Source organism: Phaethon aethereus, assembly GCF_964289735.1.
Source record: "Phaethon aethereus genome assembly, chromosome: 5".
Taxonomy (NCBI): domain Eukaryota; kingdom Metazoa; phylum Chordata; class Aves; order Phaethontiformes; family Phaethontidae; genus Phaethon; species Phaethon aethereus.
This window is the reverse complement of record NC_138579.1, coordinates 9,315,655-9,327,863: the sequence shown is the minus strand read 5'-3', so window position 1 is coordinate 9,327,863 and position 12,209 is coordinate 9,315,655. Positions and strand designations below refer to the sequence as shown.

At 42.9% G+C, this 12,209-nt stretch overlaps 1 protein-coding gene across 1 annotated transcript in view; it reads left to right on the top strand.

Annotated features, from left to right (window-relative positions):
* Positions 1–7,462, top strand: part of ESR2 (estrogen receptor 2) — a gene marked incomplete at its 3' end in the record, with an annotated part of 32,568 nt that extends 25,106 nt beyond the window's left edge. Inside the window, exons 5-8 of the mRNA XM_082000021.1 lie at positions 666–804; positions 3,779–3,912; positions 5,513–5,687; positions 7,273–7,462. Of these exons, the coding sequence (XP_081856147.1) occupies positions 666–804; positions 3,779–3,912; positions 5,513–5,687; positions 7,273–7,462 (638 nt within the window). The remainder of the gene's footprint in view (positions 1–665; positions 805–3,778; positions 3,913–5,512; positions 5,688–7,272) is intronic.
* Between the last annotated feature and the right edge of the window lie 4,747 nt (positions 7,463–12,209).

Below are 12,209 nucleotides of genomic sequence, written 5' to 3'. Positions count from 1 at the left end.
CTTGCTTCTAGGATGCTGTGAATGGAGGCGATAGAGACAATAATACCTTCACCAACTACCCTTGTCTTTTTTGGGGGGGAAAGGAAAAGGATGGGCATGGGTCAACATGTCATTTACAAAGGGGCTGATAACACAGAGGCACCAAGATGTGGGTTCTTTCACAGTTACCCAACAAGCCCAGAAACATGCCTGAGTTATGAGATTAAAAAAACCCTGCAAGCAACAACCATATGTGTGCTGGGGAAAGAACAGACTATTTTCTTAGGAGTCCTCTGCAGTGAAATGCAGTAATCTCTGGCAAATGTGTGTGTCCCAAGTGATTCCCTGGTGCCTCTCAGGAGGCTGTGGGACCATCATCTAAAGAGGTTCCCAAGCATAAGGCAGGTCCTCTGCAGTCACTTGAGTTTCACCAGCTGTTATCGGAGTAATTGCACTTGAACATCACTCTGCTTTATTTCAAATGTTTGGTGGAAGATTTGAAAATTATAATAACAAATATTTATGTTCCTATTCGAGATGGCAGCATGGTCCTTCTGATGTCAGTGTTCCCTTTTCTGGCTTTCTTCACAACCCATAATTCTTTCTGTTTCTCATATACTCAGTAGTCTTTACAAAACAAAGAAATAAACAGATTGATTTGTTTTATGCTATTTTCATCATTTTAGGCTTCATTGATCTCAGCCTCTATGACCAAGTAAGACTCTTGGAGAGCTGCTGGATGGAAGTTTTAATGGTTGGTTTGATGTGGAGATCAATCGACCATCCTGGGAAATTGATTTTTGCACCAGACCTTGTACTAGACAGGTAAGAGAAATAAACTTCTTGAGAACATTTCATAATAACATGTTTGGAGGCGGGGTGAATGGTAAGAGGAAGAGGATTAAATATGGGAGATGCTTTTAGTAGTTTATCTAACAATATCCTTTACTTGTATTTGTAACAATAATGTCCTGAGGTTCCACATCCTCACAGGGGCTTAAGGAATGCTAAGCATAAACAGTATTGTTGAACTTGCCAGTTCCTTAATTCCTGTAGCATGTGACGGTGTGAAGTTTCTCTGTATTTTTCACATCTTTTGCTGGTTTTGTTCCTTTTGGTCTGGGTCTCTAGATGCTGAAACTGTAGATATATCAACACAATGCACTACATTCTCAATTTCTTCCAGCTGATAGATTTCCTCTCTGCCCCCCCACCCCAAAGCAGACGTGGTGTCAGGCCGTTCCACCCCCCCCCCCCCCCCCCCCCCAAAGCAATGGTGTCAGGCCATATTTTCATTATTTTAAGTTGATTTACTACCTGTTTTTCTTCCTTCCCCTAGTTCAGGCTTCTTAAATAACTACACTATAATAATGAACATTGCAGCACTAGTCAAAAGGGATTAAAACAACCCTAGCTTGCTTTTTTAATACTAAGGTGTTTTTCAAGCTAAAGCAGGGTGTTCGGAAGATTAAAAATGATTTCTCTATAACATCATGTACCAGCAGGTAAGAATATGGATTAGTAAGGGCGTTTTTCTACAGGACCTTAGAAGGATTTGACCTGGGTTTCACATTGGTAAAAAGTCAGGGAAACAATCTGCTCTCTTGGGTAGGTTTAAAATGCATCTTAACCTTTTCAACCTGGGGAAATTCAGACCTGTACCAGTTCTGTGGCTTTAGCTGAATAATAATCATCACCATAGATACAGAAAGCAAAATGGGTTAGTAAGAGAAATAAATTTAATTTATAAAAGATACAAAATTGTATTGGGTCTGGCTGAGCTGGAGATAATTTTCCCCATAGCAGCTCTCATAGTGCTGTGCTTTGTATTGGTAGCTGGGAAGGTGGTGGTGACATGGTGGTGCTTCGGCTCCTGCTGAGCAGTGCTGGCACAGCGCAAGGCTGTCTCTCCACCATTCCCCCCTCACCAGCAGGCTGGGGGTGGGCGACATCTTGGGAGGGGACACAGCCAGGACGCCTGTCCCAAACTGACCAAAGGGATATTCCATACCGTATGACATCTGCTCAGCAATAAAAGCTGAGAAAGGCGAAGGAAGGTGGGGAGCGCGCATTGTTTACCACATTTGTCTTCTGGAGCAACCGCTATGCGTACTGAAGCCCTACCTCCCAGGAAGTGGCTGGACATCACCTGCTGATGGGAAGTAGAGAATAAATCCTTTGTTTTCCTTTGCTTACACACACAGCCTTTGCTTTTGCTTTTTAAACTGTCTTTATCTTGACCCATGAGTTTGGTGGGGTTTTTTCCATCTTATTTTTTCCTCTCCCTGTCCTGCTGAGGAGGGAGTGATACAGTGTCTTGCTGGCACCTGGCATCCAGCCAAGGTTAACCCACCACAGAAATACATTATTATTTGCTCATATAAAATTCAATGCAAGGACATGCTGCATTGTTCAATGCAATGCTAAGAAATTCCTGAAAATGTACGATACATTTAGTTCCTCATGAGCTAATATGTGCTGAATAGCGTGCGCTTATTTGATGCATTCCTTCATCTCCACACGACGGAGCAGAGTGGGAGCTAGCAAGCACCTGGACATGCTGTAATTTTATTTTTTTTTAAGAAGACATGCGTATATGAAACTGGTCTGTAACTTGATTGGTTTTATCTTAGCTGAAGTTCAGATACATTTCTTACATGATCTTTGTAGACAAGCACTTCTCTGATGCTTGTGTCTTTGTTTTGAAACTGGCAGCTGCCTGTCCTTCTCCAAAACTTAAAATTCTCTGTTGCTATGAGGAACACTGGAAACCGGGCAATATTCGGGCAGCTGCCTTTCTGCAGGCATTACTTGCTGCACCTGGTTAGTGTTATCTGCTTGTGCCTGCCTTGCAGCCTGAAGGCTCAGCACCTTCCTCTTGGGAACCAGTAGAGGAGTAAAGTTCTTTAATTTTCCTGCACTGCTGTGCTTAAGTCCATCTCATCTTAAAAACATTACAGAGAAAAAAATCTTATAATCCAGATGATAGATAGAAATATCCCTTTGAATACTGTGTCGCAGTGCTTAATTACTTTTTTATTCCAGTACAGGTTAAAAAAAAAACTAACCCAAAACCAGGAACAGTAACTTCAGTGTTTTGAAATTTGCTGCTGCTTAATTTTAAACTCATTGGAATGGCTTAGGGTTGTTTGGGTGTGGTTTTTTCAGATCAGAAAATGGGACCATTTCTAATATACAAAATGGAGAAACTTACATTCAGTAAACACTTGCAAACTTAAAAATAACCAAACCACAAAACCATCAAAACGAAAAAAAAATCTATTTACATTTGAACACCTTCAAAGAAAAAGGTGCTGGGCGATGGAGGTAGAAGTTGTTTTATTCTTTAAAAATGTCCAAGAAACTTATTTTAGGGGGTCTTTCTTATTCACCAAGTCCTGAGGCCTCCATCAGGTACAAATCAGTTGTGGTGTTAACTCCTTGTGAAAAAAAATTTGGAAAATTATTCAAGGTGGTACTGTGCCCTGCACTGCAGAGTTTCAAACCGATTTTCCAGAATTATACTGACTGTGAGGTTAGCGCCTCTTACAGAAATATGGTCATACTTACCTGCGGTCAACCTTGCATGTGCTTTAAAGAGAAAATCAGTTTCTTAGAGGTGCTGACCTTTATACCAGTGTAATTTTCAATTTAGATTTCATGATAGAACCTTTTGAATTCTCCCAAAGATGAGATGGATAGGCATTTTGCAGCCTCCTTTGTGTTTTGACTTTCATCTGGCTGAGTCAGAGCTCCTTAATTCTACTTTTTTGGTAACATTTTGAATGTGTTTCCATAGGGACGAGGGGAAATGCGTGGAGGGAATTTTGGAGATCTTTGATATGCTCCTGGCCATGACCTCGAGGTTCCGAGAGCTGAAACTGCAGCACAAGGAGTATCTGTGTGTCAAGGCAATGATCCTCCTCAATTCCAGTGAGTATGCAGTTGACTCTGATGCTCACCAAATTGTACTTTTTATTTCAAGGGTGGCTGGGAAATCAGCCTCTAAAAATGGCAGAAATATCAAATGAGATAAAGGCGTTGAAAGAGAACAATAGAAAAGGACTTCTAACTGTCAGATTGTAAGGATTTTTGCTCAAGAAACTTCTGAGCTGTATCACTTGCTGGATTTAGCGGCAATGACCTGTTGTAAGAATTCCATGAAAGATCCAAAGTCTGAAAGCTTCTCACAAGGTGGGGCTCATGGCCCAAGCTGCGGGTATGTCCTTTTCAATGAGAACTTCTACTCGTATCTCTGTGGATCCTGTTCATGTGTAAACTTGCTGTACAGCTCTACAAACCTGTCCTTAATTCTGGTAAAACTAGTTACTTAACTAAGTGATGATTAATTGGTCTTAAATGTTCCTATTTAATGGTAATTAATTGGTAGAAATGATCGAAAGTACTCGACAGTTCTGCAAGTTCAATTTCAGGGTAGCAGCTTTGCTTTGCAGCCTTTGACACAAGACAAATATGAGTGCATGTTTGCTACTTTGGGGTAGTCTGCAGTTAAATAATTTTATCCTCCAGAACATTTTGTAATTAATGTTGTCAAAAAAGCCCAACAAGAAAATAACAGGTAACTATTTACATCTACTCTTTTCAGCAAGGAGCTGCTGTGTGATTCTCAGCCCAGTTCTGAAGGGGAATAGTCCAGCTGTTATCCCACTTGTTTATAGATGGATACCATTATTTCAACAGAAAACAAAAGCTGGTTTTTTTTTTCTTAAAAAACTCCACAACAACCAACCAACAAACAAAAATGTTCATCAACCGTATTTTCTTCAAAGCCTCAAAGCTCAAAAAAATCTCTCCTTTCACCTCTCCCTGCTCTCCTTTCTTGTAAAAGTTTATCTTTTACTCCTAATTTTCAAGGTGTTCTGGAACTCTGTTCTTCCATAAGCATCTTTGGGAGGATTTCCCCCCCATCCCCAGGTCTCTTCTGCTCTATCAATAATGTTCTTGTGTTTTTCCAGACACTCCTAGTGGTGATTTCTTCTCTTCCCTTTCCATACCCCCATCCCCTTTTTTTGCTTTTGCTGACTTTTAAGGTTTCTCACTGTAGGCAAGTGCTGTATTATGGCACCCTTAGTGAGCTGAAGGGAAAGCATGGCAGGCTGGGTCTATGAACAGTCTCTCTCACCATGTTCTTCTCCCTCCCTAGGGTATAAAGGGTTTTTTTCAGCAAGACAGGATTAGAGCAAGCATAATGCTATAATCCATAATAGTTACTATACTACAAGGTACAGAGTGATTCTTTGGACTGAAGGGCCTGTGTTCAACATGTTGTCTTGGGAGGATTTGGGAGAATTACTCAGTTTGCAAATGATATGGCCGTTAAATTTTGGCAAAGGAATGCAAGTCGAAGCTTGGCATGGCACATAGAGCATCATTTGTACAGTCATGGGGGAATGGTTCAAGAAATGTATTTTCTCTAATCCTGCTGAAATATTACATCAGAAAAAAAATCCACAGTCATAGCTCTTGTTTCTTCCTCATGAGCAGGGAGTATTTCTGTCTCTTCTCTCGTTAGGCATGTTTCCCTTGTCAGCAGATGAACCTGAAAGCAACAGGAAACTGCATCACCTGCTTAATGTAGTCACAGATGCTTTGGTGTGGGTTATTGCAAAGAGCGGAATCCCCTCGCAGCAGCAGACAACTCGTCTGGCCAATTTGTTGATGCTCCTCTCTCACGTCAGACATGCAAGGTGAATTTTACAGGTGTATGAAGGCGTAAGGTGTCGTCAGTGTTTGTTTATTCCAGCAACAAAGCAAGGCTTGAACTCCAGAGCACTCCTGAGGGAATCCTGGTGCTGCTCTTCATCTCTGTTCATTGTAAGGCTTTCCTTGCTGACACTACTTAAACAGGCGATATACTCAAGCGCTTGCTGGGACTTAGAAATGTTGCGTTGATATTAAAATGCTCTCTTAACTGAATTACATAATGAGCAATTTAATATATCTGCCTAAAATGTTTAATAATAATAACACAAATTCAACCTTTCAATAAAAAAACCCCCACCCAGCCAGCAAAACTCTTCTGTCCAAATTAGAAGTCTTTTTCAAAACTGAGCTGCAGTGTGGGCTTTGGTGGAGCAAAGCGTACTTTGTGTGCCATGCTTGTTCCAGGCCACATTTGTTGCCTTTTATTTGGAATCACAGCATTTTTGCCAAGTGACTTGTGCTGCAGTGATGCCCCATGGGAAGCAGCTCCTCTGCTCCTTGCCAGTTCCTGGACCTCCTTGAGCTGCTCATCTTTGCTTGCAGTACAACAGGGCCCTACAAACAGATGCTTTAATTTTCAGGCTGTTTGTAATTTTAAATTATTACCCCGGAGCCAATCTATTCACAAAGCTGTCTTATGTCTTGGCTTTGGGCTGTGTGTACAGGGAAGATGGTCCTGGGACCAGGCTGGAGCATGCAAAGGAGAGATGAGCATATCTGACTTTGTGTAGGGACACTGGAAGAGGGACAGCCAGCTTTGCAACAAGCTTCCTGGGAGAGCAGGTGGCAGCAGCAGGACCTGACTGCTGAAAGGCAGCCTTTAACAGCCAGTTTGTGAACTGGTCGTGAGTTTAAGAGCTGGCCTACAGAAGCTACAGCACCAGCCAGAGCTGAACCCGACTCACAGCTCTGATGCACTGCTGTCACCTGGGTTGCCCACTGTGGTGTGACACTGCATGACAGCATCGCAGGAGCTTTTGGTCTGGCATGGCATGAAGAAACATTGTGAATATTTGTAAAATTTTTATATTTTCTTACTAAAACAAGAGGTTTTATGCTGTGCCTGCCTGTTACTGCATAACAAAAAAAATTACTTTTCCAGCCTGTAGCCATCTGCAAGATCTGACACTGTACGTGCAGAGAGGAAACAAACTGCTTGAAGTTAGCCAGGGTAGTGTGGACTTCCTACTCAATCGAGCAGGAGAGGCAGGTAGTCACTAGACCTACAGATTGATTCCCTCTCTGTATAAAGCTGCAGTGTGGAGGGCCTCCCATGTTTACAGCATTGGAGAGGCTTTCTCTTTGATTTCAGTAGGGTGGGTATGTCTGTGTTATTTTCTGAAGTCCGTTTATGTGGTGTAAAACAAATTTGGGTTCTCTAACTAGTAAAACAGCTTTAAAGTATTGGGATGTTGTTACTGTTGATTGTGATAAGTGATCTCAGGGACTACAGCAGCTAAATCCTCTTAAGTCCTAATGAAAAAGGACTCTCTTGAAGCCATGAGTGTGTTTTCCTTCTCTGCACTGTTGGACCCAGATCGCTGACTTATTTTCTCTTCTCCTTCACAGTAACAAGGGAATGGAGCATCTCCTGAGCATGAAGTGTAAAAATGTGGTCCCGGTGTATGACTTGTTGCTGGAGATGTTGAATGCGCACACTCTCCGAGGCCAAAGGAAGTCCCCAGTCACACATCCCGAATTTGGCCCATTGGAACAAATGGAGACCGGAGACAGTCTGCAAAACGGGGCAGCCCAGTAATTCTGTCGAGACCTGGAAATGAAGCTTGTTCAAAGCTATGGGAGAAAACAAAGCTGCTGTGATGGGACTGCTGAAGTGTGACCAAGTGCAAGTCCTCATCTCTTTTAGATTTGCACATCGGTATCTCGGGAAAGGCTTGTGGGACACACACCTCTGTCCGTGTTTCTGACGTTATAATAGCTGCACTTTTACAGTGCCTTTTCTGAGACCCTTCAAAAGCACCTTATGAAATTAAGCCTCAGAACAGTACTGCGAGACAGGAAATTACTGCCTCTCCTTTTCAGAGGCAGGTGAACTGTGAGACAGAGATAAAGGGCCTGGTTTGAGATGACAGAAGCCTGTGTCAGGACTAGCAGTGAGCACCTAGGTCTCCGTCTCCCAGACCAAGGCTTTTAAGCACTGACTAGATGATCTCCTCTTTTAGCGTGAGATTGGGTGAAATGCGGAGCAGCGTCGTTTGGGACAGATCCGCTTCCCTGTGTGTGCTGGTCTAGATAAGTGCCGAGATATGTACAGCGTAAAGGAGTTTCTTCTGTTCTTAAATATGCAATGGCTGCAAGGGCCTTCATTTGAAGGCCGTTCAGAATAGCTTCTAGGGCCAGTTCAGAGCCTCTTCAGAAATGTTAAATCAAGCTTAAGTTTGTATTTTGTGAGCCTGTTCTTAACACTCACGTTATTATCGTGTACAATTCTTCAGTGCTTTAAACAATGACCAAACTGCCTAGATATTTCAGTCAATGCTGACCTTTGAAATGTGTTTTGTCTGTGAGATTAACATGTTGTTTTATATATTTATTAATGATGTTAAATCTGTTATAATATTTAGGTACAAGAGGTTGCTCTGTGAACATGAACTGTTTGTGTTTGTATATAAGCTGCTAATCAGGGCTTGTGAAATCAGCTAGAAACAAATCATCTTCCCTCCCCTCCTGACTTGCATGTGGAATTATGTCTTGCCCACCCAAACCCTCTTGCAGGCATCTTGCAGGGGGCGAGGCAGTGGATGGGCACCGCGGCCGGGACCCGCTTTTGCCTGCTGCCCTCAGGGTTGCTGCTTGCTTCTTTTCAAAGCGCGTGGCACCTTATCGTGTGGTTTTCATGTCTTGCATAGGATCCCTCTAAGAGCAGAGGGTGATGATGGTCCTGGTACTTCCTTTGCTTCGCAAGCGTGATGACTTGTTTGAATTTCACTGCAGACGTGGGTTTAAGTCCCTGCGTTGTGCCGTTTTCTGTATGCGTTTAAGCTGCGCTGAGAAAAAAACCCAAAGGAAATAGTCTGGTCGATGCCCTCAGCGAAGAGCAGAATGGCATCATTCATTCTGACAACTGCCAATATCACATTTTGATGTGAGCTAGAATTGCAATCACTCTAAATGGGTATGTTTAAATATAATACGTGTATGTTCTGGGCGTTTCAGGTATGGTGAAATTAAATTGGAATCACACCAAAAGTCTATTTTGAGCCACTAAGTCTTTTGGATTAGGGACTTTGATTAGTATGCCATTTGCATACTCTGAATATTAGCCAAACCTTTGATCTTGGTGTTTTTTCAAAGCGAAGGACAGTATTTTTTATAGGAGGAGCCTAAAGAGTTTTCAGTGAGTTACACAAATCTGTTGTCTTGGTTTGATCTTGTATTATATCAGATGCTGCTGATGGTCTAGATTTTTACTAGCTATCTTTTTACTGTTTTTAAGAAACTGTAGTCTAGCAGTGCCCTTCTAAAGAAGTGTAATATTTACTACAGAAAAGGGAAAAAATGTGAGTACAGTTTGGAATTTATTGGTACTTTCATTTTGAGGGAAGTTTTGCTGCGAAACAGACATGTTTCAGTGTTTCTTGGGCTTGATTGCCTTCTGGCCTCAATGCCTGTTGTATTGTTCTTTTTCTGATTGTCCTTATCCTGTGTAATTTTTTTGTTTAATACAGTTTTTCAAAGAAATGTTTCTTTTTTTTTTTTTTTTTGGTTGGTTGGTTTTCTTTAGAAGTGTTGAATCTATGTGCAATCTTGAAACAAACTTCTTAAAAATAAGATGGGAAAAGTGGGTATAAATTGCAAAATTAACTTCTAAATGGAAATTTGTTCTGGATTGACTTTGTAAAAGGGCGACGCTGCAGATTTGTGCAACATGTTGTGATTCATATATGCCGTAGCTAGCACAGTGCAACTAGGAAAATGATGTGATTTTAACAGATACTTCTTGTCTTGTTGAACATCATTATATTAAAAGTTACTACTAGTGTTTTAAAGTGGGCAAAAGCCAATAGCTGTCGACTCTCTGGATTAATGCCGCTGTGTTCATACTTGGATAAGGAGGTGTCTGTCTCTAAAACAGCACAGTTTATAAACAGGGAGGGGTGGGACAGAAAGATTGACCAATGATGCCTCCGTCTCTTGGGAGAGACGTTGGGTTTATCATGGGTCTGTATCCCACAGCCTCTCTCAGACGCTGCGCTCCTGGCGTGGAGCACGTCCACCTCCCTGCCAGGCCTGAGCAGAGCTGCCACGCTGCATTTCAGTTTAGATACTGGGGGGGCCTTTCTGGTTTTGGCAAGAATGAATTGAATGCTGAGGGGCTGTGAGGGCTGTGAGGAGGGGAGGGGAGCCCGGCTGGTTCATGGCTTTCTTTCACTGCTCTGCTGTACATCAGCTTCTGCTGCTGAGCCAGGACCTGGACAGAGCTGGATGTTTCTGCTTGAAGAAATTATGCTGCAGTTCTGGGATGTTCGCAGAGGAGAGCAAACTTGGTTCATGCAGGAGTGCCAGTTGCCATGGATTTAAAAAAAAAAAAAAAAAGAAAGAAAAGAAGTCCGAACTTTTCCTTTTGTCTGCTGTTAAAATATTCCCTCAAGTCTGGAACCAGAACCAAATGGTAAAACAACCTTAATTTTTTTGAAAGAAATGTGCTAAGTTTTGGAGCATTTGAAGCAGATGAAAAGCTTTGTCTCTAGGAATGTAAGACCTTTTCCACACCTCTGTCTCCTTGCAAATTACCCATTTGTAGTGCTGTCACATTGCCAGTCAGAGAGGGGAATATAAGGAAAAGATGCATTGGAACATTCTCCCGTCAGATAGTACCCAACAGGCTGGCTGCTCCTCTAAAATGTGTAGCAAACTAAGACAGGTAGCATGTAAAGATATTATTTTTCAATAAATATGCATATTTCCTTAATATGTTAATTCCTTACTGACTGAATGATCAATCTATACAGGGATCATTATGATGAAAGGAGAGCATCCCTTTCAGTGCTGCAACTTTTTCTTTTCCTCCTGATGGCCTGTGGAGTATGGAAGACATTTGCTGTATTTGCATCATTAGAGTGGTTTAACAGAGCCTAAAAACGCAGTGAGCACCAAGAAAGTTGCCTCTTGGTCCTATTTGAGCTGTCACCAGTGATCAGCCTCTTCTGAGGTAAGAATTTTTGTCTTGTTTGGACTTTATCATAGAATCATAGAATGGTTTGGGTTGGAAGGGACCTTAAAGATCATCTAGTTACCACTCCCCTGCCATGGGCAGCAGTATTTTCCATCAGATGAGGTTGCTCAAACCCTGTACAACCTGCCCTTGAATACTTCCAGGGATGGGGCATCTATAACTTCTTGGGGCAACCTATGCTAGTACCTCACCACCCTTTCAGTAAAGAATTTCTTCCTGATATCTAATCTAAATCTACCCTCTTTCAGTTTAAAACCATTAGCCCTCATCCTATCACTACAGGCCCTGCTAAAATGTCTGCCACTGTCTTTCTTGTAAGCCCCCTTTAAGTACTGGAAGGCTGCAATAAGGTCTCCCCGGAGCCGCCTTTTCTCCAGGCTGAACCACCCCAATTCTCTCAGCCTGTCCTTACAGCAGAGCTGTTCCATCCCTCTGATCAATTCTGTGGCCTCCTCTGGACCCTCTCCAACAGGTCCATGTCTTTCCTGTGCTGAGGGCTCCAGAGCTGGACGCAGCACTGCAGGTGGGGTCTCACCAGAGTGCAGTAGAGGGGCAGAATCCCCTCCCTCAACCTGCTGGCCACGCTGCTTTGGATGCAGCCCAGGATACAGTTGGCCTTGTGGGCTGCGAGTGCACATTGCTGGCTCATGTCCGGCTTTTCATCCATCAGTACCCCAAGTCCTTCTCCACAGGGCTGCTCTCCATCCTGTCATCCCCCAGTCTGTGTTGCTACTGGAGGTTGCCTCAACCCAGTTGCGGGACCTTGCGCTTGGCCTTATTGAACTTCACGAGGTCCATGTGGGCCCACCTCTCAAACCTGTTAAGGTCCCTCTGGATGGCATCCCTTCCCTCTAGAGTATCACCCACACCACACAGCTTCGTGTCATCTGAAAACTTGCTGAGGGTGCACTCGATCCCACTGTCCATGTCCCCAACAAAGATGTTAAACAGTGCCGGTCCAATACCGACCTCTGAAGAACACCACTTGTCACCGGTCTCCACCTGGATATCGAGCTGCTGACCGCAAGTCTTTGAGTGCGACCATCCAGCCAAGTCCTCATCCACTGAGTGGTCCATCTGGAAATCCACATCTCTCCAATTTAGAGACAAGGATGTCATGTGGGACAGTGTCAAATGCTTTGCACAAGTCCAGGTAGATGACGTCAGTTGCTCTTCCCTTATCCACCAACACTGTAATCCCATCATAGAAGGCCACAAAATTTGTCAGGCACAATTTGCCCTTAGTGAAGCCATATTGGCTGTCACCAATCACCTCCACATTTTTCATGTGCCTTAGCATAGTTTCCAG